At 43.3% G+C, this 27,982-nt stretch overlaps 1 protein-coding gene across 1 annotated transcript in view; it reads right to left on the bottom strand.

Annotated features, from left to right (window-relative positions):
• The window catches only part of LOC133970182 (roundabout homolog 2-like), an 88,028-nt gene that overhangs the window by 10,348 nt on the left and 49,698 nt on the right, over positions 1-27,982 (bottom strand). The window contains exons 6-19 of the mRNA XM_062407051.1: positions 26,169-26,305; positions 23,989-24,113; positions 22,194-22,365; positions 17,660-17,865; positions 15,757-15,838; positions 15,496-15,661; positions 15,037-15,203; positions 14,819-14,940; positions 12,174-12,405; positions 5,516-5,640; positions 5,258-5,429; positions 3,636-3,812; positions 2,410-2,436; positions 2,209-2,248 (exon numbers count right to left, since the gene is read on the bottom strand). Of these exons, the coding sequence (XP_062263035.1) occupies positions 2,209-2,248; positions 2,410-2,436; positions 3,636-3,812; positions 5,258-5,429; positions 5,516-5,640; positions 12,174-12,405; positions 14,819-14,940; positions 15,037-15,203; positions 15,496-15,661; positions 15,757-15,838; positions 17,660-17,865; positions 22,194-22,365; positions 23,989-24,113; positions 26,169-26,305 (1,950 nt within the window). The remainder of the gene's footprint in view (positions 1-2,208; positions 2,249-2,409; positions 2,437-3,635; positions 3,813-5,257; positions 5,430-5,515; positions 5,641-12,173; positions 12,406-14,818; positions 14,941-15,036; positions 15,204-15,495; positions 15,662-15,756; positions 15,839-17,659; positions 17,866-22,193; positions 22,366-23,988; positions 24,114-26,168; positions 26,306-27,982) is intronic.

The following is a 27,982-nucleotide window of genomic DNA, read 5'->3' as shown; positions in this document are numbered from 1 at the left end:
AATCAGACTTCTGCCCGCCCTCGACTCCAGCACCCCTTAACTCTCCCCGGAGAAACCAGGCAGGCCTAAATACACACTAAATCCACTTTAGAGCCTTAGCACAACAGAAATTTACATTTTAAATTGAGAATCATGGACAGCCTCTGGCAGATCGGCTACTCCGGCGCCCCGTCGCCATGGCAACAGAGACAGCAAAAGCCCATTAGCTGGTTTGGGAAAGCTACCGTGTCATTTTGTCTTAGTGAAATACAGCAGTCATGAAAACCGGCTTTGACTCCAAGGTAGGGAAGTTGTGGGCAGCCATTCAGGGAGAAGCAGACGACAATTTACAACTAACATTGTATCAGCTGCTATCATTAAATGGCTAAAACCCTCACATGCTTCATGCAACCGGTTTGCATATGTTTGCTTAATGTGCGGCTACACAGTCCATTTTCCACAGAGCCTGATTTGCCAAGTGCCAGGGGAATTGTTCACAGCTGACTTGGTGATGGCTCAAAGGTGTTCAAACAATTATGTCAATAATTCCCCCCTTTAAAACACACAGGCGTATACATACATTTGCATTCATTTGCTCAGGAACACATGCTGAGAGCAATAACACACATGTGCATATTCAGTGCACATAATAAAAAAGGCAAGAAAGTGTTTATTTTTAGTGCCATCATTTGCAACATTTGCTCTGTCTCCGGGCTTATCTGTTTGTTTAGGTGTGCCAACCAGGAAAGAGGGAACAGGGGGGGGGGGGGAGAAATAGGACCTTCATTCTTTCACTTTCTGCAATAGAAGTTCTTTCCTCCTGTGGTGTTTCGCTACACGTTGATATTGTGGGAAGGGTACAGGGGTGTCACAATACGGATTGAGCAGTTCTTTCACCGCTGGGATAAATCAACAGCCTCACTATCAAAATAAATCATTTGATTTTATTCAAATGCTCAGTCGTGTTCGGAATACGTGTCCTCATACTATGTGACTTATAGCAAAGTGGAGCAAGTCGGCCATTAACCAGAGGGTCAGCGGTTCGAGCCCCGTCTTCCCCATTCCAGTGTGAATGGGTGAATTGCAAAGCTGTACTGTGAAGCACAATATGAATACAGATCATTTTTATCAGCGTATCTTCATGCGAGGCCCTGTGGTAAAGAGGGAGCAGCCAAACGGATCAATTAAAGCGTGTTGAGGACGCGTCAATAGCCCCTTGAGCTTTAAGAGATGAGGGGAGTGTGGGAACCAGACTGGGACACAGACGCAGCCACAGCTGAGGAATCATTCCCCAAAAAAGGAAATAATAAATCAAGTCGTTTGTGCACGCAACGTGACAGAACCCGACCTGAACACAAATATCAATTTATCATTTGGGTCCAAATCCAGGCCAGGGCCTGGTACTGCTCGGGTCGGGTATCCACACTCTACTACGCAAGCTTTGTTGAGATGTCATGGAAACAAAGGCAAACTGTTCTCACACTAAAAAACATCATGTCTGTGAAAATGAGGCGGCAACCCACATGCTGGTTTGAGCCTGGCTGCGGGTCAACCAGTGCCAGTTGAGCACTCCCCCTAAAAAACACAAAATTCATTCTGGGGGATTGCTTACCGCTGTAATGCCATATAAACTACAAAACTAGGGAGAGATGGAAGATATTAGGAGAAAGGACCCGGTTCTCCTCTGAAAACCGTGAGAGTGAACAATACCTGATATTAATTTCAGGCCATATCCCCCACTGCTACCTGATGTTCAGTGGACACAAAGGTACAGTACGCTTCACTGTGGGCATTTACATGTGAATTCCTGAAGGCTCCGAGCTGAGCCTCAAGGTCCAACTGTATGCCGAGCTTTTTAAACAGCACATTCATCACCTCTCCCGCCCTCCCCCTCCCACGACCTCTCACTCTGACAGCCACCTCGAATAAACCGAGACGATCCCGTGAATAAAACAGCAGCCACCTGCGTTAATTTGGTAGCACTCACGTCAAAAGGAGTGATTAATGATTTCATCAAGTGCATATCACACACCGATATGAGGAAGCCGGAGGGGGGAAGGGGGGGGGGGGGTTACTGGCTCATCGAGTTAAAGCCAAATGATCAGGTAAAGAAGTTTTCATTTCAGCTCTTACAGAGACTGTGAGCTCTGAACTGTGGCAATAACATGTCAGTGGGAAACTTCCAGCAGTAGCATGTCTTAGATTTTATCGGGGAAATTAAAATCTCACCTTCCGTTTCTGATCAGGCCTCTGTCTCTTTGGAAAGTAACTTGTAGAGAGAAGAGGGAGGACAAAAATAGAGTTTCAATCATAAAAATCTAGCAAATCAACATCAACTTGAATGAAAGATACATAAACGCTGTCAGAATGTTGGCAGCTGCTGTAGTTACAGTGGTGTTTCACACTATAAACCACAATGTAGAGACGTACCTGCACGAGTGAAGGTGAAGGACTGAACTGCAAGTACAAAAGAGAACGTTTTCATTAGAGCCCAGTTATATGGATTTTTTGGGACAATGGTGATATTAAGGAGAGAAACATTAAACACAAAAAAATGTCAGGCCATGTGACGATATGTACGTAAACAAAAAAAAAATAGTTCCTTAGACGTCGTTATCAAACCATTAAGACAAAGAAATGTGATTGAGTCTTGATATTTTACATTTATATTAATATTTTTTTTCATTATTGTTTTTTCTGCAAAATGTACCTTTTCATTTTGGTGCATATATGCCAACATAACCAAAGCCAAATCTGCCGATTTATATTGCTCGTAAAAAAGAAAAGAAGGTGAATAATAAAACTGAATGTAATAAGGTGTGGAAATGTTCATATATGTGTATATATATATATAAATATATACATCTTGATGTCAGCACTTTTTTAAAATGGGTGGTAATGCATCAAACTAGTGATTGGAGAATAATTGTGAATTACATTGATCGTCCTAAGGGGTTAAAGTTTAAATGAAGGTGACACCCTTGACCCCTATTTGCTATGGGGCATCTTCATCATCATAATTTCTTCATAACTTCCATGGAAATAAATAAAAAAGAGAGCGAGTATATGGGATATTAAAAGGAAATCTCGAATGGAAATGGAATGTTTTGGAATTAAACTCCTCAGTTTGTTTTGAGAGAGGGGATCAGAGAAGCAGCGCTCAGTCGTTTAAATCCCCATTGAATTAGGAAATCACAGCTCCCAGTCCCAAAGTCACAACAATGAAAAGCTCCAATACACATTAGAGTAATGGCACACAGCTATATGCTTGACTCGCGGTGGGATGAAGGATAATTTCATTCCTGAACCTGGACACACCTCATGTGAATGTGCAAACACCACCAGCCATGGTCTGATAATAGGAGGGGATGTTAAATTACCTATCTGGCGTGAACGTATTAGAGTGTTGAGGTGCGGTGCTGATGGAACCCGGCACGACTGATGCACATCGGTGCACAGTGAATTAAAATAAACAGGGCCTATTTCCATCTGGGCTGAATCTCCTTCCTTTGTTCTGCATTTTAGCTCAGATGGAGTCAAATGTGTGTGACGACATCAGCTTTCACTGGAGAAGCTGAGAGCGAGAGTCCGACTGTCCTTTGAGAGTCTGTGTTGAGGCAGAACCATGTAAATTGATTTTTTTGTTGTCTTTTTACCTGCATAGTTGCTGAGTCCCTTCCTCTTTTTTCTCCTCCAGTACAGCCAGGCACTGAAGCCCATGAGGACAATCCAGCAGGCCCCCCCCAAACCGGCGATGAAGGCCGGCTGCTTCACGACGTCCGAGATGCTGTTGTTGCCCTCAGATCCTGGCATCACGTCCCTCAGCTCTGCACCTGGGGGCACCACACACACACACACACACACACACACACACACACACACACAGGAAAGAAAGAACAAAACAGTTAAATGATGGTTTTACTGCACTTGAATGAACACATGATTGTATTTTGGTCATTGCTGTGCATGAAAATCAATTTGGAGCTTTAAAAAAAAAAAGAAAATATAGACAGCCCCTTTTTCAATGTGGTCCCTACAAGGCATTTCTAATATCCCGAAAAAAATATTAAATAAATTAAACTAAAATCAATTGGTGTTGGCGCTGTGATACACTGTCCAGGCTGCACATGGCCCCTCACCCAGTGTCACCTGGGACCGGCTCCAGTCCCCCCCTCCAGCAACATCCAATGGATAAGTGGTACAGATAATGGAAGATAAAATAAACTAAAATTGGTGCTGGCTCTGCGATATGCTAGCATGTTCGGCCTCTCGCCATTGTTGTCTGGGAGTGGCTCCAGCTCCGCCATCCTCGCTCCAATGGATGGAGAATAAAATGAAATATTGGAAGGAGGACAATGAAAACAAACAAACAAAAGAAACGCCATATATAATATTGGTCTAACTGTATATAATGATATTGATTGATTTTTTTATCATATGAGCAAATGATCAATTTTCAAAATATACAAACAATAAAAGAAAATCAATACTGTTTATCAACCCACATGGGCCGCAGTAACAGGCAAAAGAAGAGACCATGAATTTTTTTCGATAAACACACAGTCACACCCACACACACACACACACATGCATGGAAGAAAAAAACCTGCATCAGTGCATCCAATATGTCGGCAGAGTTAATCAATTCAGCGGTGCACTTATCAACCTGAGCTGCAAGACACGAGATTGACAGAGCAGCTCTGACAGAGTTTGATTTTCTGTTGCGGCTACTGTGCTGTGAAATTAGATTCACAGTCTCCAGCAGGAGCAGGAACCCCCCCATCATTAAGCCTCAGTCCACATGTCTGTGTTTCCCTTTCTGTGCGCGTTAAGGGTGTTATTATATATCAGTCAAAAGTCACCGATGAAGAGCATCTGGCCCGGGCTCCCATATTGATTCAGTGAGCTTATACACTCCGCGCATCCTTTAGCTGTTTGATAAGATGTGATAGGCTGATAAGCTCCCTACGAAAACACTGTATACTTTGTTAGCGCCAGCTGCCCACATATTGAACAGGATTATTGATATGGCTAACAGTACTTGGCACTGTGATACCAGACTGCTACACTTAATGAACTGCTATCGATTTCTCAGCAGGCGTCGGCGTTGTAAAGTGCAATCTTCTTTCTTCAAGAGCGATAAATTGATAAATCAGTTTTCCAGACCCCCCCAAGTGATGGAGACCCCGGTCCCGGCATTATGAGGTGCTTTCATTTGACTCCAGTTTCAGTGTGTGTGTGTGTGTGTGTGTTCGGTGTGTGTGTGTGTGTGGATTACCCAAGATGATGAGTTGCGGTTTGCTCTTGACCCCCACCCCGGCGCTGGTGCCTGCAGCCATCTCCACGCGGTACTGCACACCGGTCTGCAGACCCCCGACCACCACTGAGCGGATGGCCGCGTCCACAGACTTATTGACATGGAATCGCGTTTCGTTGGCCAAACACCAGATCTGACGAAGACAAACACGCCAGATGGAATACATTGGAAGGTGGAATATGCAGTGCGTTAATAACAGTTGTGTGAGTGTGAATCTACCTTGTACTCCTGGATGATGCCGTTTTGCTCGTCGGAGGGCGGGGGGTCCCACGACACGCTGATGGACGTGCTGTTATGGCTTCCCACTGTCAGCACTGTCACTTGCTGCGGAGGCGCGCTGGGTGCTGATGGGTGAAAGTGGTGAAAAATATTAAAGAATCTGTCTCACGCCAATATTCAGTGGAACCCGTCTCAACCACTACTCCGATTCATATTCATACAGTGAGCCACACACACAGAAAGGTGCTTTCAAATCCAGTGTGACAGATGGCTGGCAGAGCACTCTCAATTTCATATCTTAATGGTAAGATTTTTTAATTTTTTTGCTGCATAACTGCGATGCACTGGCGATGATACTGAATTTAAAATAGCTTTATATTACTGACATTCCTGGATTATACACATCAAGCATTCAGGTCCAAATAGAGCTTTACTAATTGTTTAAATGATAACCGTTCCATGCAGAGCAAGAAGTTTAGATATGAGTGGAATTGCCTCTGCCGGGCCCAGTATCTAACATAACTTCCATATTGGATTACCACCACTACAAGCACATGCCTCCAAAGTAGCGTTATTCAATTTTGCACATCTTGATGATATGGAAATCTCCATGTCCCATAATGAGGGTTTTGACATGGTTTTTCGACAGAAACGCGGAGCTGTGCCTCACGGTGCCAAATCGAAACCCTTCTCTAATGGGACATTTTTTAAACTGGGCCCGATAACCTGCGCGGACAGAGATTTAAAGCGACTTCGGGCAACAGGAGGTGGACGCCATGTCTGTGTAACTGAGCAAATCATCCTTTCGCTGACCGGGAGAACTGCGAAACCGCTCTGGGCACAGAGTACCTCATGATTCCCATTAAAAAATATCATTATGCTCAGCCTGAGTGAATGGAATAAGTACTCGGAATCCAGTTAAGTAAAGAAATAATAACGCTATCTGCTGCGGATCCGTGTCAGCACTGAGATCAACAGCAGCAGAATGCAGAAAAGCCAGAGCAGGTGGGTCGGGGCGGTTGTCTTGTTTGCCACCTGGCCGGAGAGGAACATGGATGGCAGGACTTAAATTCTCCAGATGGACCTGGTGCTGTGAAAATGGCTGGTGAGAAATCGAATAAACATGTGCACAGTGCCTCACACAGGCGTGGTGCACGGTGTACGTATAGGGGGATATGATCTAATAAAGCCAGCAGTGCAATAACGAGAGTTTGTGCCTGTCCTGAGACTGACATCTGGATAGCTTCCAACATCTGGCTAAGTTAACTTGTAAAGTTATAGATTTTTTTTTGAGTTGGAAAGATGAGACAAGTCCCCCCGCCCCCCCCACAAAATGATTTCAGTTCAAAGAGAGGCTCTATGCAGACGCTGCATGTCGGCAAAATATCTGACAGCTTTGAAATACAAAGGAATTTATCCAGCCGCGTGAGATGCAGTTTATTTTTATTACATTTAACAAATTGACTCAACCTAGTTTGAGGGTGGCTATATTCAGCTACTTAGACTGTATCGACTTTCTGAAGCAATTACTGTTAAACCGAGTGTCACAGATCTACTGTCTCAATACATTGAGGATTCTCTAGCTCCCAAAGCTAAATCGGTAATATAATGACAGGCCGGCCCAATTTAAAACTAAAGAAAACTTTGGATACCTAGGATATATTCATATTGAATCCAACCATAGATCATGGATATATCACAAACACAAATGAGTTATTTTGTGAGGGGTGAATCAACATTACTTTTAGTTTGAAAACGCATCAAGTCGGCCTGGCGTCCACATAACTCAAGGATTGTGGAGCCGTTAAAACAGAGAAGTTTCAAAATGAGGTTTGGAAATGATGACTTAGACCCTCACAGCCGCTTGCTGATGGTAACCTTCACCGATTTGTCAGGCTCCTATCACATGACCCCCCAACCTGAGTAAAACAGCTGGCCTTGGCCTCGACTGCCAGTGTAGAAGGCGACATGGATAATCAAATACAAGTGTTGCTAGACCTAACAGCTGTGGTGGAGTTATTTGGTAATTTACTTTTCTACACCTCCTTACATAGGAGACAACCTATTGTCACAAGGAGTCTGCAACTGTCTTGTTAACTCTGGCACGCAACGCTCGTGTGGACAGAGATTGTTCATGTTTCATAGAAAACATAGGAGCATTGCTGTAGTTCATCATTAATTAAATCAACTGAAGGAGAAAATCAATCTGATCCAGCAAACCTTATAGTTTGTCAGCTGCTAAATCCAGATGTTGGACTTTTGCACTGGCACATGAATGCAGATTAATAGCTGGAAATTAAAAAAAAATTGGGTAATACACACCACACATCTGGACAGTCACCAAAGTCCCTGGGTTTTGGCCAAATCGGGAAGGTTTTTTTTTATATAAAAGCATCTTTACAAAATACACTGAGAACCCAACATCACTGGACTAGTGGGAGTTTTTTCTCTTCTATTGCTAGGGAGAAATACTCTTCAGTAATTCTGTGATCTTCTCAAATGTTCAAATGCTCCATCGTTCTGAATAATGCTCATTGCTGCAATTCAGCAAAAAATATGTTAAAGGGCAAGAGTGTTGCATTACAATTAGATCCTATGCTGTCTGCTTCATATAATTCCAGGGTGCCAGCAGCGAGCATAGACAAGTAGCAGCTGCTGCACAGTGTGGGTGTAGATGAATAGAAGGAATGATAATAGAATGAGGGGAATGGGGAGAGTTGCAGAACGTCTGCACAGTAGCAGCTAAAATATACTTTCTGTTTCACATAGTTTTCATGTAAGCAACCAGAAGGATGTTTAATTTATAACTACATGTTGTTTGCATGTTTGTTTAGCTGATGTTCGTGCACCAACAAGCCACTAAGCTCCAGCTTTCAACCCCGTCACGTCCGTGCTGCTGCTCCCATGCAGCAAAGTGATGGAGCTTACAGTCAACCGTATACGTCAGGAGAAGTCAGAGAGCGTAAAGTGCAGCTCTGTAATTTCCGTATATGTATGAAGAACAATCCCCCTCAGATGAGTAATGGCTGCAGCACCAGTAATGACTCAGGACTGCATAAACAACAAACGGTCACAGCGGCAGAGAAAAAGGTCAAAGAGGTCATAACGTGACTAATACTGATAGTAAGGCTGATGAACGCAGTAGATAGAGAGCAATTTAAAGTAATTAATGCCCCCGATGGCGGAGGGACTGTTTGGGTTTTTACTCACAGCTATGGTGCAATTCGACAAAAAGCACTTAAGCTGCCTAATGTCCTGATATAGAGGATATAAAGTGATAAACACAACCTGTTATGCAAATGTCTGGAACAATTAAGCTAATTAATTCAGGAATTAGCAAACATTTCTAAGTCAACATACCTGTCCCCATATAGCACAGGTTAATCTGGGAGGATCAGGGAGCTCTGTTCCGCACTGGAAGGCCTCTTCGATTTACTGAAGCCTTCGTCTCACAATATCAGTCCATTGTCATCCTCACAGCTAAACCTGCCTGAGACTATGTGAAACGGTGACCAGCCTACCAGACGGTACGTTCTACCAGTTTATTTGTTAATTATTGTAAATAACGGTCTGATTTGGTTGATACTGTAACAGCATGAGAGCAGCAAGTGCCCTGGCTACAGCTAGCAAATCTAGGAAGTGCAGTTGATTTGCTTATTTAAAGTTGTTATCATTTAAACCTCTTTTGGGTTTTCAAGGCTTATTTCCTTCTTAACACTTAAATATGGTGCTTTATGCTGCAATATTATAATTTGTATTCTTTAGCAAGCATAATCCCTCCTTTCTCATTGTTTGTAAATGTTGCAGATTTGATGACAAAGTATATGGTGCTAGAGTGTGTTTTTTCATTGATAGTATATATATACATATATCAGTTAAATATAAAACTTGAAATTACTTTAGTTTGTGTATCAGTACCTTTGACCATTTTCTGCATATCAACACGGCAACAATAATTCTAATGCAAATTGTCATGTTTCCTAATGAGCTGTGCAGTTTACACAGTGTTAAATGTATATTTCAGTAGGAGTAATTACATAGCATTACTGTTGCACCGGCATAATTAAGTGTACTGTTATACAGGTCATTGATTAAGTTTCATAACCTAGACCTTTAATCAGTATTTACTTTATGTATTTTCACTTGTAACATTTAAGTTGCTGCTGGGTGTCCCCTTGCCAAGGAGTTAATTGGTTCCTACCTGTTTCACAAATGGATGAAAGTAACCGGGTGCAGTAGTGCCGTGCTACAGAAACATTGGAGGCCTGCTGTGAATCCAGATGTTTATGAACTTGTGTGTCGAGTTGATATTTATTAAATGAAAAGTTTTCAAGAGAAGTTGTAGCCTGGTTATTACCCAGAGCCCAGAGGAGACTGGAGGGTTTCATCTCTACCTGCGACTTCAGCACTAAACACGTTAACTTTTTTTTGCAGCAGTGCAGGATGGAAAGCCTGAGCACCCTGTTACCGACAGTGATGACGCTGACGTCAAGGCGCCAACTGCCTCAGGCCACATTGCGCACAACACAAAACTCATCGAAGGGTTTCAAGGATCATTAATCTTGATACACATTTCTCCCCCCTCTATGCAGTGAGAAACATCAGCTGTTCTGACCCCTGAGACCCTGAGATGCCCCCTGCAAGGGTTTCACAAAGGCAATGGCACATTCCCAATCTACCTTTGATGGATAGCAACTGTTTTTTTCTCATGATTCTGCAGAGCTGCACATTTCCAGCCTTAAATTTTTCGTGTCCCACGATGCCTCGTTTCCAGAAGTACAAGTAGACACAGCGTCGGCAGAAAACTCCAGTGGCATTTTAATTGGACTCCAGTGTGGTGAGTTTCTCTTTCTTCACCAACTGCATCCCCTGTCCAAAACCCTTTCCACTGTGATCCCCTCATCACCAGACTTAAATGCTGTGGGTAGTTTTCTTTTACACTCATTTTCTCCTCATTACTAACTCGGAGTGCAAGCCAGGTTCCACACAGTCAAACTAATGTAGCACTTCCATGAAGAGGCCCCCCCTCTGACCATCCAGCAGGCACAACACAACATTTGTCAAATTGAGTATAAAAGTTCATGTTGACCTCGGGGATTGAAGTTTGACGAGACAATCCCATCCCAAGGGCCACTCCTTCACTCTTACCAACAGAAGTGGATGGAGCTGATGTTAGATCCGTTGCCATGAGGGCTCTATAGCTGTTTAGCTGAATGACAATCAATAGCACTATGAGGACTTCTGGGTAAGGAGGTGGTGCTTCCACAAAAAGGTAGTAAGTGGAGATTCAGTTGGGATTGCATAACGACTATTTCAAAGTTCAAGATCACATTATAACAATCAATCGATGGATAATGTGTAAGAATTCAACAAAACAAATTTTAACAGCAACTTATAGCTGGTAAGTCAAAAAATACATGCCAATGATGGAGACAACCACATTTGTAACTGTTAATAAAGACCATGTGATTGAAAGCTCCAGAAAAAAGCCACTGAATGGGACTTGGCTTGGGATTGTTTTTTGGTGATATCTGATTTTCTTCAGCTCCTTTTTATTCTAAGGTGTTTTATAAAAAATAAGCCACATTGTTCATTTACTATTTGTTTAGTTATTGTCAAGATTATGGTTTGAAAGGGATTGATGTTGACGGAGTTGGAGTTGGCTGGGAGTTCAATGTTTTGACCAAACTGTGTTAAAGATAAAGGATCAAAGCTTTATTTAACTACATCTGCCAAGGAGCTTGTATTTTCACCCCTCTCTGTTGTTTGTTTGTTTATTGTTTTTTTTTGTTTTTGTTTGGTGGCAGGATGACGTGAAAAAAAACATTGAACAGAAAATGGCTAAACCTGGGACAGTGTCCAAGAATGAACCAATTCACCCAATTCCGCACAAATAAGTGGATGCATTTTTACATTGCCTTGATTAACATTACAAAATAGGGCATTATTTGAAATTTCCACTGATTTCCAAAGAAATAATTCATGAATCTTGCTTAAAATACATATTGATATGATCTATGCATGTGTTTGGTGCCAATCCAAATAAAAATGTATGGCTACATGTGGTTTCATAACAGAACTGTTGGGCCTTGGGGGATTTATGCACTCTAATAGTTAATCAAATTATACTGCACATGGTACATTACATTTATTAAACAGTTAACCTCAGAAATATCTCAAGAGGTGTTATCACCACCAAAGCCTATTGGTGATGAGATTGTGTGTGCGTTAGTGAGGATGAGGGGTCGTATCACAGAGGTCTGGTTGGTGTGACACTGAGACGGGGCAGCAGGGGTCCACCGAGGAGCGGAGAGAGAGAGAGAGTTGATCTGTTTTTCTTTCCCCCACCCCCACCTCGGCTGCCCACCAACCCCTCCGAGGCCTGGGCTTGTCACGAACCCCCACTGCGATGTCTGGGAGACCTGTTTTCACACAGGGGACATGGCACTGCAGCAGCGTGCGTGCGTGGGTGGGTGTACTTGAAATGCCATTATCCATTAATTTCTCGCAGTGAAGCCATTACCAACAGCAGCTAGATAGAAAAAAAGGATCTGCGCTCATTTACACCAGAGCTTCCGCTCACGCATTAGTGACTGAACCTTACATTTCTCTCAACACGGCAGACAAATTGATTTTGTCTTTGAATCCCTCCGCTTACCTTCCTCCATGGTGCGTGCTGTCATGGATTCACTGTCTGCACCCTGGAACTCGTTGAAGTACGGCCGCACTTTAATCTCATAGACAATGCCCTTCTTCAGGCCGGGGAGAGTTATGTCCCTCTCCGAGGCAACCTTCAGGTCCTGTATCTGCCACGGCCCTGGGGAGGGCAGCCCTGACGTTTGCCGGTAAAGAACCCGGTAGCCTTGGATAAACTGGGATGGATTCTCCACCTGAGAGGAGGAGAGGAGAAGGGAAGAGGGGGGTGAAGACATTGTGTGTGGTAATGATGTGGGAGGCGTCATACATCTGTGTGGAAACCACGGATCAACTTTCAGTTTGTGCCCCCTTGTCAGCGGCAATGCACGCTCCGTTAATCACGCACTGCAATTAGCAGCCGAGAAGCAGGAAACCATATGACGACGGTAGCGGGGTGTTCGCCACAGCTGAGCAGTGTCTCCCGAGCTACAGACCCTCAGTCAAAATAGTCAGAACTTAAATTTTTTAATTTTTGCCTTTCCATTTGAAGGGACCAGTTAAATATGTGACAGACACAACTCATAGTAATGGCTTGTTAACAGGGACAGAAGCAAGAAAAAGCTTTTACAAGTGATATAAAGCAGCTGTTTATCATCGGAGCAGTCAAAATGTATTATATCCTTTCTCCATCTCCTCTGCAAGCCCCTCTCTCCCTCCCTCTCTCTCTGTTATCTGCATGTCATTAACTAAATGATTTCGGCATCTAAAAGACTTATAAACACAGGAAGCAGCTCCGCCCACATTTTTGATCCCCAGTGACACTTGAAATAGAATTTATGGCTGAGACCATGAATCAAAATGAATTACCCCCCACCAGAGCTCATTTCACTTTGCCATTGTCTTAGAGGACGGCTGGACAGTAAATCAACTACTGCAGTTTATGTTGACTCTGTGGCCACTCCCGCAAAACCTTGCAGTGATGTTCCACTCGTCTAAATCACACCAGTATTAATTATTATCAATTTCCAAAATCAAGATCCCTGTAGACACTGAGATAGATAATGGTGAACACCATTTTGATAACCTCCACCAAGTAGTGTTTGTTTGTTAGATAGCAGGCTAACGCAAAACCAACACAAACACATTTTAATGAAATAAGGCACGATGCCCTGCTTGATCAGGGGCTGGATCCAGGATTTTTTTTTATTGTTATCATTTATGAGATTTTGAGAGTTTTGATCATCTGTGTTGATTCTTGAGTATATCAGATATGGTGCTATATACAGTCGATTTAAATGTGGTTTCTGTTGTGCCATGGTGCCCTCAAACTGCCATTACCCAGTTCTATATACATTTATTATTGGAGCTCTTTCACACAATATAAGTTCACTATTGGATAAGTCAAGTTGACTAATGCTAATTCAAGTTAGCAATGCATTTCGTTTGATTTGCTCTTCATAATTTGCTTTTAAATACTGTTTTGTGCAGTTGCTTTTTATGTATTTGTGTCATTATTTTTGACAGTTTGCTCACTTGTAACATAGTTGCAAATGAGAATATGTAATTCCTTGAAGATAACTTGTCCAAACAAAATAAACAAATTCTGTTAAAAAACACGGACAAGGTGTAGGGCTTACTACAATCTGTCCTGGTCTGAGTCATTACTGGAAATCTTGATCAATCCCAGACTTTTGTAGGGTGGATATGAGTAACTAAAGCACAGAGCTTTATGAAGATATACACAATGCACATAATGGTTATTAAATACACACTGTGGGAGGTCTATCCTGTTGTTCTATTTTCCTCTTGACTTGTCATCAGAGTTTCATTTTACAGAAACAAAAAAAGTCACATAGAATCCCCACCAATCTCTTGATCCCTTCAGATCGATCACAAAATGCAGGTTTATCCTCTCGCTGTCTCAGTCTAACAGCTGCATTACAGACTAGTGTTAACCCATCATCGGTGTGTCATTTACCTACAGCAGCAGGCAGCAGAGACACCTTGCCAACAGACAGAAATAACATTCACTGACTGCTAACTTGTGACACATGTAGCACCTAATGGTGATGTATTTGTCCTGAATGGAAACATTAGTCTTGATTCCTGCATCATCTCAAACTATTCTAAATTGATGGAGCACCAGCTGTTCTGTCTGTGACTGTGTAGCTGCCCCCATAATGTATACTCTGTGTTTGTGTGTGTGTGTGTGTGTGTGTGTGTGTGCACCAGCTAATCAAAAACACAGTGGCATGCCAAGCCTATACTTCTCAAACAGGATTAGAGAAAAATAGCTTTGCTGCTTTGAAAGTAATAGTATTAGCATAACTATATATTGTATTTCTTTAGCGTCATGTTTGATAAATGTTGCTGTAATTTGTCATGTCAAAGACACCCTCCATTACCCAACACTATCTTTAAGGAAAAAAAATCACTTTTCACACTTTAAAGTCCTCCGCACAATACTTTTCAATACTTTTCAAAGCATACAATTAGTATGCATCAAGAAACTCCACCAAGTCCTGTTGACCTGTTTTTCTCCAATATTTCTCAACAAAATTATTTCAATCTGTAGTTAAAGTTGTATATTATGTTCATTGCCTCAGCATTTTTTTGTAAAATGTTCTAAATGTATCATTTCTTTTCTTAAATGTTATGAATACTCACAGTCCATGTGACCTGCACTGACGTGGAGCTGAGGACCACAGGGTTATGCATGCTGACCAGCACGTCCCCCAACTCCTTCTGCACGCGGCGGTGGTCCACTCCCTGTGCTGTAGGACTAATGTCTGGGAGAGAGGAAGAAGAGGGAGAGCACTTAGAGTGGAAAAGTGCTACTCACCACTTAGAATCCATTACAATATAAAGGCCACTTATATCTCTACCTTGTGTTCGGACAGGTTCAGACATGGGGCTGGGGTCTCCGAGCCCTTGAGCATTGACGGCCCTGATGATGAACAGGTAGACGGTGTTGGGTCTCAGGTCCTTAACTGTGTACTCAGTGGTCTTCACATGGTCTGCCACTGTCTGCCAGCTGTTACTCACTGACTGACTGCAGAGAGAACCAATCAGATCAGTTGAGGAGAATCGTTTTGTTACTGTGGAAGAAACTTTCATTGGGGGCGGAACAATGCACCACTGGGACCGGGAGAAACATTTCCTGCTTAGACTACACTTTTATTCTTTCACTAAAATAACAGTATAAGTGTAAAAGACAACCCATCCTTTTTTTTCTTGAAACTGTCCTGGCTTCGCTGTGTGCCCACAGTAACCCCCACATATGTTACTGCCATGAGAGTTTGGGGTCACTGAACGTAGCCCGAGGCCATAGGTCACAGACTTACCCAAAGGCCTCAATGACATAGGAGGACACCGGGGATCCCGCCTCTGGCCCTGGTTCCCATGACAACGAGATGCTGCTCTTGGTAACATCAGTGACCTCTGGCTTGGAGGGCGGCCCTGGGAGGGCGGTTGCATTGTGAGACATGAAGTCTACGAGGTCGGTGGAGTCTGACAAAGGAAGAGAGGCAAAATGAATACCTGTGAAAAGCAAAGGATACTGGGATATAGAAAACAGTGATAATTATTCATATGGGTTTTCAGACCTCTGACATCCAAGAAGGCGCTCCACGATGTTTCTCCACTGGAGCTGGTGGCTACACAGGTGTACAACCCAGAGTCAGCCAGCTACGGAACACAGATTACAACATTATTTTTAATAATTAACAAACACTTACAATAGTATGCAGCTTCCAACTTTAATAAAGGAAATAAAGCTGACTGGAAGACAGTACAATCATAGAGGTGAGACCCTATTCTGTGAAACTGCCCCCTAAAGAGTTTCTCTGCTCATTTAAATAATACAAATAATTTCGGCTGCATTCAGCGGCCGAAATTTTTGGCACGGCCACATTGTGGCCGTGTTTGGCTAAATCCAATAACCCTTTAAAACTCCCCGGCGGTTCCTACAAGCTCCTACGTCAGTCTGAGCTCCTGAAGGTACTTCACAGCTCGTAGTACAGTGAAAAAGCATTAACCTTCCACTGGCCTGCATTTGGATCGAGAAACACCCGAGAGTGGATGGGGAGGAGATTTTAACACCAGCCAATGAAAAAAGAAAAAAAGAAAAAGCAGAGCTACGGTAAGAGCTTACATTAATTTTCTTAATTGATTTCCTCAAATAATAGTCGTCCTCACTTCCCAGAGCTATCAACATTATCATGATCAGTGCTGACACAGGAAAGAAGAGAGATGACTCTTCCATTGCATATTGGCAGAAGCCCCGGGAGTCCCTGACAACTACGCCATCTCTCCGGAGAGAGAGAGTGACATCGAGAGAGCACTCTGACACTGTGAGAGGACACTATATATTGCACTTCCTCCATTATATGACCCCCTGTAGACTGGGCTCACTGCTCCCCGTCCTTGAGTCCAGACTAAATAGCACACTTTAACGACTTATAAAAATCAATACACACTATTCATCTTTTAAAAGCTGCCTGACTGCTCTTGTCCATTTGAATTTCATACGACTGATAGCAACCGACAGATGACAGAGATTTAATATTTCCCCCTGTAGAAAACAATAGACTTGTGTGTTTGGAGCCCTGTGTGGACAATAAATGTGAATCATCTTTTATGGCTGTTTTTATTGACAGCGCAATGAAAGCTGGGCAATCAAAGTAATGCAACACAGCTAAAGAATTAGGAGTCCTTCTTGCTTAGTGGTGAATCTAGGATTTATTCCAAATTAGGGGCCAATTCTGTGTCTGACCTCAGTGCACAAATCCTGATTCAGTAAGAAGCACCATAGATTTGAGCAGGGGCCATTGCCCCCCCTGGCCAATGCCCTTGGATTCACCCCTTTTGCATGGCCCTGTGCACATGTATGAGTTGTAGGTAAGTAAAATGTTAATTGTGTGCACACAGTACGATTATTTTTTGCAGACAAACATTTGCAAGAGATTCAGTTGAGATGGTGCAAAGCATTTGGATTAAATAATTCTCTCCAAGACTAATTAACAATTCTTTGTTCTTATTAATTAACCCCCGGGTCCTGATAAGATCACCATCAAGTGGTGGCGTAGGAAAGAGGAAGGGAATCTTGGTCAAATATTATGTTCATCACTGGGATGCTTGCTATCGCACAGTTAAATCAGATAGCAACCAAAAACAATTCAGTATTGGTTGGTCTTATTCTGGGGCTTTCGGCTACAATTTCCGATTGTTAATAATGAGAGTGTACTTGCCAACCGCCACTCCAGTTAATTGCTGAGATCTGAGAACACAGCCGCTTGTTAGAGTCGGATAATCATACATTTTAAAGTCCTCGGGTTTGTGTGCAACCTGGATGTTCATTAACTGCAATGGTACCATGTTCCCGGACCTCAGCAGTTAAAATGCAAGCTCGGGAAAGTAAGAGCTGGAATTATCCTTTAATGGTTGGCCATTACAAAGCTGCATGCTGACTCCTCTCACACTCAACTCTCTGTAGCCAGTGTAACTCACCCTGGTGCTCTGGATCTGGAGGCTTCCATGGTCAAGCAGTGAGAACCGCGGGTCCTTTCCCAGCAGGCTGGCCCCGTTCTTCCGCCAGGACACCGTGGGCTCGGGCTCCCCGGACGCCTGACACCTGAGCAGGGTCACGCCTCCCAGCGCCTGCGTTTGGTTGGACGGGCCCTGCCGGATGATGGGTGGTGGGCGGTCCTTCAGGGCTAAGGATAATAATCAAGGAGCAGGTGTCTGAATGAATTCCAGTCGCAGTGTAATTTCGTTGTCATTGTGTTGGCAGTGAAAACAAAGTGAGGAAGGGAAACCATGTGACCTTAACGCAAGGTGTTAATTTGTTGCATTAGTGATTGCAGGCCCAGTATGTTACGGCTCAACCTGACGGATGTGTTGTGAGAGGAAGTGTTTTGTGAGCCTTTCCCACAGTAGGACAGTGCGCTCGTGGCACCGCGTCGCACCTTTGAGCTTTAATTACTAGGTGAGGATTAACGACGCTTCACCCATAGTGCTAATTACCGTACCATCCTTCTAACACCTCTCAACACATCCATGCCATGTCCTTGCTCTTTCTGCTCTGACTCATGGCTTCACCACCTCCTTCTAGGCATCGCCCCCAACCTATGCACAGAACTAAACTCTGAATTAACAAGCCAAGCACAGCAACAACGCACCTTCTTTAAAGCCTTTTAAAGCATGTCATATCATCCAGAAAACAGCCTATGCTCTCTGGAGCAGTAATTTCTCCACTGATGAATCTCTCTAGGCCTTGTAACTAACCCCACCACCCCCCACGCTTTTAATTTCCTCACTGCTGCTCTCCAGTTTTATCAGTTCTGTCTCCTTTCACGCAAGTGTTTAGAGCTGATTTCCCCCCCATCTTATCTTTCATCACAACGAGGAACACAACAAGTCCTAGACAATAGGAGACAAATCAGGTACAACAAGGTGCAGCGCAGAGTACAGTAAGAGGAACCGAGTGTCATGTGCCATTTTTGTACAGGCTGAATTGTTTGCATTCATGAGGCGTTAAAAACGTGGACTTTGTTACGTTGCTGTGTTAAGGAGAGGAAATAATGCTTCAGCTAGAATGGCACTCGGTAGAAAGCATACCTCCACCAAAGCTCGACAGTCCCCTAATGAGACCACAATGAATCTTTTGGAACTGCTCCATATAGCATTGCTCAGAAATGTTAGTCCCCTAAAAATTAACAACAATGTTGACAAACGTATTCTGATTATATTGACGAAAGTATATATATAAAGAAAATCCTGTCTACACCAACATTCAATGGGCTCTTCCCTGACTCATACCGCATCCTTCCACCAAGTTTTGCATTAGTTCATCCAGTAGTTTTTGGATCATTCTAAATTGCTAAATAACAAACAATCCAGAAGGGCACTCTGAGAGCGCATACCTCTGCCAAAGTCGATGCTCTATCTCGCAATGTTATTCAGATTCACTCTAAAATTGTATGGATTCTTTCCTGTCCTATGGGTACGTCTGTGACCTATGTCCTCGGGCCACGTTCAGTGACCTCGAACTCTCATGGAAGTAACATATGTGGGGGTTTCTGTGGGCACTCAATTCAGCCAGGACAGTTTCAATATAAAAAAAAAAAAAATCGGGATGGGTTGTCTTTTACGCTTCTACTCGTAATTAGAGTGAAAAATGTTTTGGAGAAATAAAAGCGTTGTCTAAGCAGGAAATGTTTCCCCCCGGTCCCAGTGGTGCTTGTTAGCAGCAAGGTCCGCCATTGTAGCCCCCTCAATGAATCGTGTCTTCTATAGTCCCACCCTGTCTCAAAATTGACCGGAATTCGGTCCTGTAGTTTTTACGTAAACCTGCTGACGAACACACACAAAAATGCCTCCTGGGCGGCGATATAAAAATATTTTTTATATTATGCTCTATACTGACTGATATACTGTGTAGCAGAGCATTTTCAGAAAATCATTACGTCTACTGTACAGCAAGCTGCCTGTATCCCAAGTGATCCTGGAGCCCACAGCAGCATTATATTGCTGTTCCTGATTTAGCCGTAGTCCAATAAAAAGATAATCATCATTCCTTTAGTGGCGAGGTAATAAAAAAAATGGTGTTCACCACTTTCAGGCAGAATGCTTACTCGCTGTTCATGTTTTATTGTTAAAACATGTATTCGGTAATTTGACATAATCAGAGCATACGTTTCCATAAATCCAATAACAATACTGCACAAAGCCGGAGCTGAAAGGTAACTCTCAGGGTTCAGGCTCGTGCTCTTTGATCAAGCACCAAAGTAGCGGCCACTATTAGCCTCCGGGCATCCTCAGTGTCTGTAGGAATCTGTCAGACAGGTTCAAGTTCACCCAGAGTCGAGCTAGTGTCAAATACTCACCCCCAATGTAAGGCTTGAAATATGGCCACAGAAAAATGAGTTGCTTGCCCCTGCTTGGAGAGCGGTGGCTGTGGGTAATCTTGCATTCAGTGCGGTCACAATGGAGTGGAACAATGACCCAGTTTCGCATCCACAGAAAATTGTCAGACCACTTCTGTGGCATCTCAACTGTCTGTGTCTGTATGCTCAGCAGGCTGCAAAGTACTTTCAGTGAAAAAAATAATGGCTGAATACGACGCCTTTGTTTCTGTCCTCACACACAACCTCCCTCTGCCTGCCAACTGGAGTAAATGTAACCATGAGAGTGTATGGCAGTTCTTACACTGGCTGGAAGAACTGTACTCACTGAAGCCGGGCGCACACTGTGCGACGTTAGAAATGTTGTTAAATTCCAGCTCACACTCTACGAGTAAATCGCCTGAGATGTGAAGCCACAGCTCGGGATTTATGTGCTGACACTAGACACGACCTGGCTGCTCACATTGTACCAGCTCCTCCGGACCAGCTCAGGACTCGTGTCTCTGTCAAAGAACAAGAAGTCGAAGTTTGCTTGCTAACACTACCAACTATAAGAAAAACGTTGCCTCGATCATATGCGTCAATCACTTTGTCCAAACATCCTACAAAGAGAAATCAAACTACATTTGATTCTACTTTGTTGTATATTCACTACCTACTGTATTGTAAAGCCCTTATATATCTTTCTTTTTCTTACTTTTTGTCCAATTGCTTTGAACCTTAAACTCCTTCGATTGTGTTAAGCCTTTTTGCTCAGATGCCTTGAGAGAAAAAAAAGGTGCGGAGCTTGAGGAATCGAATGGAGTACTGAGGACCACCAAAATTTCAGATATGCCACAGAGTCTTCTTATTGTCTGACCGATGATCTGGAGTATCTGATCGCTCCTCGCACCCCCCTGTGCACTGCAAGACAAATGACTCACTGTCGATAAAAAATTGAAATTCAGTCCACCTCTGAAATCAGGTAAAAAGCAGGCTGGAATCGCACAGTGAATGGTTGGCTTGATTCTGCACAAACACAACTATAGAAAATGCAGCAAGCCCCTTTATTTCACCTCTAACTGGATTATTTATAAACCTGTCTGTCACATGCCAGCGTGAAGCACTAATCCAAATCGGAAACCATCAGTGGAGAAGCCTCTTGGACAACCAGAGGGAAAGTGATGATCTCCCACTCTTCGGTGACACCAAACTGTCCGAGCTTCGAAAACTCCGTCCATCTTTGTTCGGCAATGAATCAAAAGGTACGCCTCCCATCCATTGTGCTCCGCAGCAAACATTTGGATATTGATCCATCTCTACTGAGTGACAGAACAAGAGCGATTTCCTCTCCAAAAAACACTTCAACAGATGTTAATTTAATAATGTGTGGAAGGACACGCCAAGAAACAAATGGAGAGAAGGGCATAAACAGCTCCCAGCTGGCAGCGGCTCAGCACTTAATGCCGACGTCAAAGCTTTGTCAAAAAGAGAGAAAAAAGCGCAAAAGCGTCTCTCCATCAAGGAGACAGTTTTATTTCACACAGTTTCAGTCTTTTAGTCGAGCCGCTCACATTTACCACAGCCGGGTGATGATGAAAAGGATGAGTGTGGGTGACTGGCTTTTAGAACGTACAGATGCATCTTCACCTTTGTGAGTGTGGGCAGACAAACAGCCGGTGATATACTGGTATTCAATGTTTTATTAGGTCTGGATGATGCTGAAAGCCTGTGTGGGTATGTTTCATCTCATTCTAAAGCTCAGTCTGCACCACAACAAAAATACATCAAAGACAGAATAACATTGACAAGGTTTCTAAATTATAATTCATCTTGTTATAGCTGACCCAGTTAGTACTGCCTTAAATCTGAATGTTGGGTGGTTGGCACTTTTAAGGGGCTTTTAGTTCCATCTTCTCTATAAATCAAATAAGTTTGAAAAGGCTCAGTTTTTACTTTATATCAGAGAAGCAGTGGTGTCTCTGTCATCTACTTATTTATCTATTTGGAGAAATCCCTCTGGATGTTGGGGGGGGAAATAACGGCTCCATTCCGGTGAATGACCTGTTTAAGTAATTTTTGGTAGCAAATATTAGTTTTTTGGTGTGTGTGTATATTAATGTGTGTGTGTGTGTGTCTGTGTGTTTGGCCAGTCTTACCGTCTGCCACCTCAAGCTGAGCCTTGGCCATGATGCTGCCTGCCACAGTGAGGGCCTGGCAGATATAGTACCCGGCATCAGAGCGTTGCACAGATGAAATGGTCAGCTCGCCGCTCACAGACACAGAAACTCGGCTGTCTCCTTGTGTCGGCTGGTTGGGAAACAGAAGGTCCTGCAGGGAGTGGAAGTGGGAAAGTGACTTGAGTATTATGGGATTCAATTTAGAGGAATTGAATTGAGGAAGAAGAACCTCTCTTATAGTTATGGTTGGGTAGTGTTTGGGGTTTTTCGCTAGACAATTCCGGTGCCTAAACGGTGCCAGAACTGATCAACGATTAGAACAGGCTATTTAATTGCAAAGGAGAATTGAAATTTAGCATATCAACTAAAAAATACAATTATAAATAATTGCAAAGCTTGTTACACAATAACATCAAAAATTGTAAAATATAATATACACTGAACTGTTTTTTTCCCTTATCATTTTATACATAATAAAGCCTTACCCAAGTAGATTAACAAATATTGAAATAACAGTCATCAATTGTCTCACCACTGGTTTTCAGTACCCAATCATTCCTATGTTCGTTAGAAAGTTGTAGTTTGTATGTACTTTTTCTATTTGAATGTGAGAAATGAATGGCCGCACTGTTTTTCTATTGTTCATGATTATCGTTGTGAAAAATTATTTAATCGACGTGAAAAATGTCACAAAGGGGAACGACTGCGTTCATCTGAATTAATTTTACAACATGACTGAGTGTTTAATTTAGGATGAGTCTTCATTTAACTTCCATGTTCTCACAATTATGTACAATTCAGTCACAAAAGTGGGTCGGCATCTCTTTCCCACTAGGCCTGAATGGCAGTTTACCCCCCCGAGTGATGATCCTGCCGAGGTAACCCGCAGTCCTGGTCATGAAAAAGAGGCATCATCCCTCTGCACCTCGAGCACACGAACTGACGGGCAGCAAAGGACATTAGCCTCCTTTCATTATGTCTAATGACTCTAATGCAGCACATGACATTGTTGCATGCTAAGTGATTTGGCTGGTCAGACTGGTGCAGATTGAAAACAAATGACCACTTCATCTTCACGTGGAGCAGAATCACACTCTGCTCTCCCCGGGGTTTGATCCTTTAAGTCCGATGATTGGACATTTTTACATATTTTATTTTTGATGCGGTTGCAGAATTTGTGTCTATACAGAGAGGAATGATTCATTCCCCAGCATGCACACATCCTTACACACACGCAAACAAGTAAATCTTTTAAGAGCTGTTTTCAAACACATAAGGGTCCAGACTTTCAACGGAGGTCAAACGCATTCTCAACAGCACAGATATCTCCGGAGCATTCTGCTGAGGGGTGGCGCAGCATGCACGAGATAGGACTTAATGTTAAAAAACTGTCTAAGAGATCACAATGTTTAGAGACAATTGACACTGGGGACACCTTATCACCAAAAGCTCTATTGAAATCTTTATCAATATCCTCTTTAAGTGTGGCACTGCTCTTTATCGTAACAAATTAGTATTCTTTTTTTGTTTTTGTTTTGATTTGCATCTTACACGTGTTAGAAATGTCATCGACATGCCCACTCACTCATGGATAATTGTGGACGATCTAACTCTGTTCTCACGTCCAACCCTATTATCCAGGGTTTTGTCTAGAGGGCTGCCAGGGGACTGCTGGAGCCTCTCGCGCTGACATTTGCGTTCTCGCATACAGCCCCTCCGGAGATTACCCGGAGTTCAGTGCATGTCTGAAAGCAGCTTGAATCAGTATCCTCACCTGGCTGCCCTCTCGCTGCCAGAAGACAGTGGGCTGAGGTTTGCCCCTGGTCTCGCAGGGAAAGGTAGCTGCGCGTCCTTGAGCCACGATCTGGTCCCGGGGTCGCACCACAAACTGGGGCGCCTCTGAGGTTAAAAGTAAAACAGACAACAACACAATAGCAGCATATTTGCACAGAGATGTCTGCATACAGAAAGACAGTTTGGACTGAAGGTCTAGCTGCAGGCTCAAAGGTTCATGCATTAGGACTTTCTTATTGCTTTAAAAGCTATTCCCTAACTATGCCAATCTCGCAAGCCATTCATCCAGCTGCCAGAACATCATATTGAATGATACTGGCTGATAAGCAGGGCGACTTGATGTGCTTTTGAATTCAAATGTGTCCACTGAGGTGCATCATCTATATCTGGACGCCCATCCGGGAAAAGAAAAAGTGAGGGGGTCAATCCATTGCTTTACAGACGACTGCCAGGGGGAATTCAGGGGTTTCAGTGTAACTTCGTGGATATGCATGTCCAATATTAGTCTGATGAATGTGTTTGTGGAATGCCACAACAGTGCATGCATACTGCAAGAGTGTGTGTGACCAAAAACTGAAAGCAACGCATGCATACAATGGCATCAGCTCTTACTTACCGACGGGGCGAGCTGGTGACACAACAATGGTGTGGGTGAGATAAACACACGACACAGAGAGAAGGACAGCAGAGGAGTAGAATAGAGGGACAGAAGAAAAAAAAATGAATGAAAATCAGAAATGGATGAGGTGGGAGTTGGGTTGTCATCCATGAAGTTAGAGGAAGAGGAGAAGGGTAAAGCTCAGTCACCGAAGAGAGGTGATGGCATGGGCCTGAAGGAAACGGCACCTTGGCAACAGTCGGGGGGGATGAGAGGGAAACTGATGCCGAAAACCACTGAACAGATTTATCAGCAACACTTAACTTATGTCATGATAACAACACATTCACAAAGTAAACAGATTGCTTTATGGGGTCCCTGAGTTTTTAATCTGATGGTTGCCTGCTGCGGAGATGCTACGTGCTATTGCAGAGAACTGAAATAAAAAGGAACTGAAATAAACAGGAAACCCAAACTCTTTAGAAGATCTGGCATGTGGCCTGTTTGGCAGCTCTAACCTTATAACATGGCTGCCGTACTGCAAAGCAAGATGTTCTGCCATGCTCACGCGATGTTCACGCATCCAGTGCAGCCCAGTGATGGATGAGTTGAAGGTTTATTTATTACTATCATCTCACTAGCATCTCTCAGCATCAGCTCAATATATCCAATTAAATACCTTACACCACGTTGCAAACTCTGCAACCATCACAGCACATAACAACTAGAGAGATGCATTCAAAAGAAGTTTATGTCTTTCTTCTATCATTGATCATTTATTGTTTTTTTCTGAAATATTATCCTAACAGAAGCTTGTTTTGCATCATTGATCAGTGTTTACTGACCCATACTCAACATTTCTTATAATAAATCACCTAATTATAAGCACAACTGGATTTATCTAATGGTTTTCACTCAAAATATCTATGTATTGACAACAACACAGCATTACCATGGAGCTTTTCAAGGTGTAAGACTGTACATGCAAGAACGAAAGCAAGAAGAATAAAGCTCTTGTTATGATAAAGACGGAATGAACAGTTAATGTCATGAGAACTATAATGCTCAGTATGTATGATGATGCATGATGGACTTACTGAAGGGGTTCAGAAATGGTTCCAATTTTGATTGTGACTCAAGTTTTCACACTCAACGGCTATAACGAGGACACAATGAGCAGGAAGCAGAAAGGGAGCAATTTTTATATTTTCTACAAAATCAAATACGAAATAGCTTCCTCCCATTGATATGTGTAAATATGGAGCGAGTGGGCTGGGTGGAGAATAAGACCCCCAGGGGAGGTCATAACAGTTCACTTAAAACCGGTTGGATTGTTCATATGTGGAGGCTGGCTGGAGACCTGGAGCAATCAACTACATCAGCTCCAGTTATATGAAAACAGAAGCCGTGGCCGGGCCAAGCCTTTCAGCAGGGGGGCAATAACGCTCGTAAAGTGGGCAATAAAGGGCAATAAAGGGCTGATTGTCCTGCGGCCTGCTTTGGGAGATACAAAATATATCAAGGTTGGCTTATGAGCTTTAGTCCACAAGCAGGTTACCCACCTCTGATGGTCAGGTAGGCAGAGGCCTCCACTTTGCCCACGCGGTTCTCCGCAAGACAAGCGAAGGTGCCCTGATCGTTGACTGACGCCTTTTTGATCCGCAGCAGGAAGTCCTCTTTTTCGTATCTGATGTCATACCTGATGACGGAGAGAGCAACACCACAGGTTGGTTGCACATTGGACTACTGCTTTTCTTTTTAAGAATTCACATTTTTAATGCAGTAAATAAGTCAATAACCACTGAAATTAAATCAAGGCAGTGACAACTTGTGTAGTGTTTGTTGTGTCTTTTTTGATATAATAAGGACAAGACTTTCTAAGACAATTAAGACTTTCTGCTGCACACACTTGGCTACAGAGGCAGAAGAAAGGGGGAGCAATTACTCCAAGATGAAGGCAAAGCAAAATGAAAGGTGCTTTCAGCTGGAACCATGACTGTTCCACTATTTCAATATTTATAAAGGCGCGCCACCCACTGTGGTGTGGGCTGTGCTATCCTATATGTGTGTGTATGTGTGTGTGTGTGTGTGTGTGTGTATGTGTGTGTGTGTGTGTATGTGTGTGTGTGTGTGTGTGTGTATGTGTGTGTGTGTGTGTGTGTGTGTGTGTGTGTGTGTGTGTGTGTGTGTGTGTGTGTGTGCGTGCATGGGAGAGAGCGAGCCGAGGAGAGAGGGAGACAGAGACAGAGGGAGAGATAGACAAACAGTCTGAGAGTAAGGGTGTGGCACAGTCTGACAAACTGAATTTGATGAATGAGCCGAGCAGCAAGATATGACTTATTCATAGAGATGCTCCATGCATCGTAGTGCGTCCGCCATGGCAGCACGCTTTAGTGCAGCGGCGGCACAGTTAAGAGCTGGCAGAAACAGCTCAGCTTCCAGAGTTTAGATAAGCGCCTCCGAGGGGCTGCAGAGGGGACGAGCACGGGAGCGAGGAGTCGGGCTCTCCCTCTCTGGGGCCCCTTTTGAGTGTGAGAGATCCTGTGAAATTGTCTAGCCAGCCATACTGATGCAGAGATGGGGGAGAAGTCAGGCAGAGAAATGGCACAAGGGGTGAGAAAAAGTCACATCTGAAATAGATGTTCCAAGGGGTGTGGGCAGAATATCGATGGGGGCTGCGAGGTCCGTCCAGATTCTGGTGAGGACTCCATTCACAGCACATCCCTGACCCAGATACAGACTTCCCCAGGAGGCCGACGGGTTTAGGAGAAGAATGAAAGGAGTGGAAGGAGGGAAGTGAGGCGAGGCAGGTCGGAAAGTAGGACATGTTTCCGGAGTCAAGGGGCACTGAGGTAGAGGGCATAACGCAGGTAGAGGCAGACAGACCGGTGGACAGACAGACAGGCGGTTGTCAGCAGTCATGGCTTGTAACAGGTGTGAGTTAAAGGTGTGTTGTCTCTCTCTGACGACTCATCAAGTTCTGAGCATCACAGGAATTTTTGTATTTTTTATGTATTTTAGTTAAATTTGATCTGTTACATTGACACACATGAGGTATATCGTTTATTCGAGAGCAATTTGAATATAAATTGAAATATTTCCAATTGACAGGTCATGTGTCCGTCAACCGAAACCAGTCCAAAGTGATGCAAGTTCTCACATGAGAGGGACAACTTGCAGGTATGTGCAAATAGTGCTTCAAACAGCTATACAATGCAGCAAAGGAGCTAAACAGCAAGTTAGATATATTATGTTAACATGAGATCAAAAGATTGTTGGTTCCTTATAAAATTGTGGCAGGACAAATAACAATATGGCCGGCCACACAAACTAGATAATTTATGAGAAAAACTGTTGTAACAAGGTGAGATAGGGC

The sequence above is a fragment of the Platichthys flesus genome, chromosome 15 (assembly GCF_949316205.1).
Source record: "Platichthys flesus chromosome 15, fPlaFle2.1, whole genome shotgun sequence".
Taxonomy (NCBI): Eukaryota; Metazoa; Chordata; class Actinopteri; order Pleuronectiformes; family Pleuronectidae; genus Platichthys; species Platichthys flesus.
Note: the sequence above shows the minus strand (reverse complement) of the source record. Positions and strands in the feature narration are given on the sequence as shown.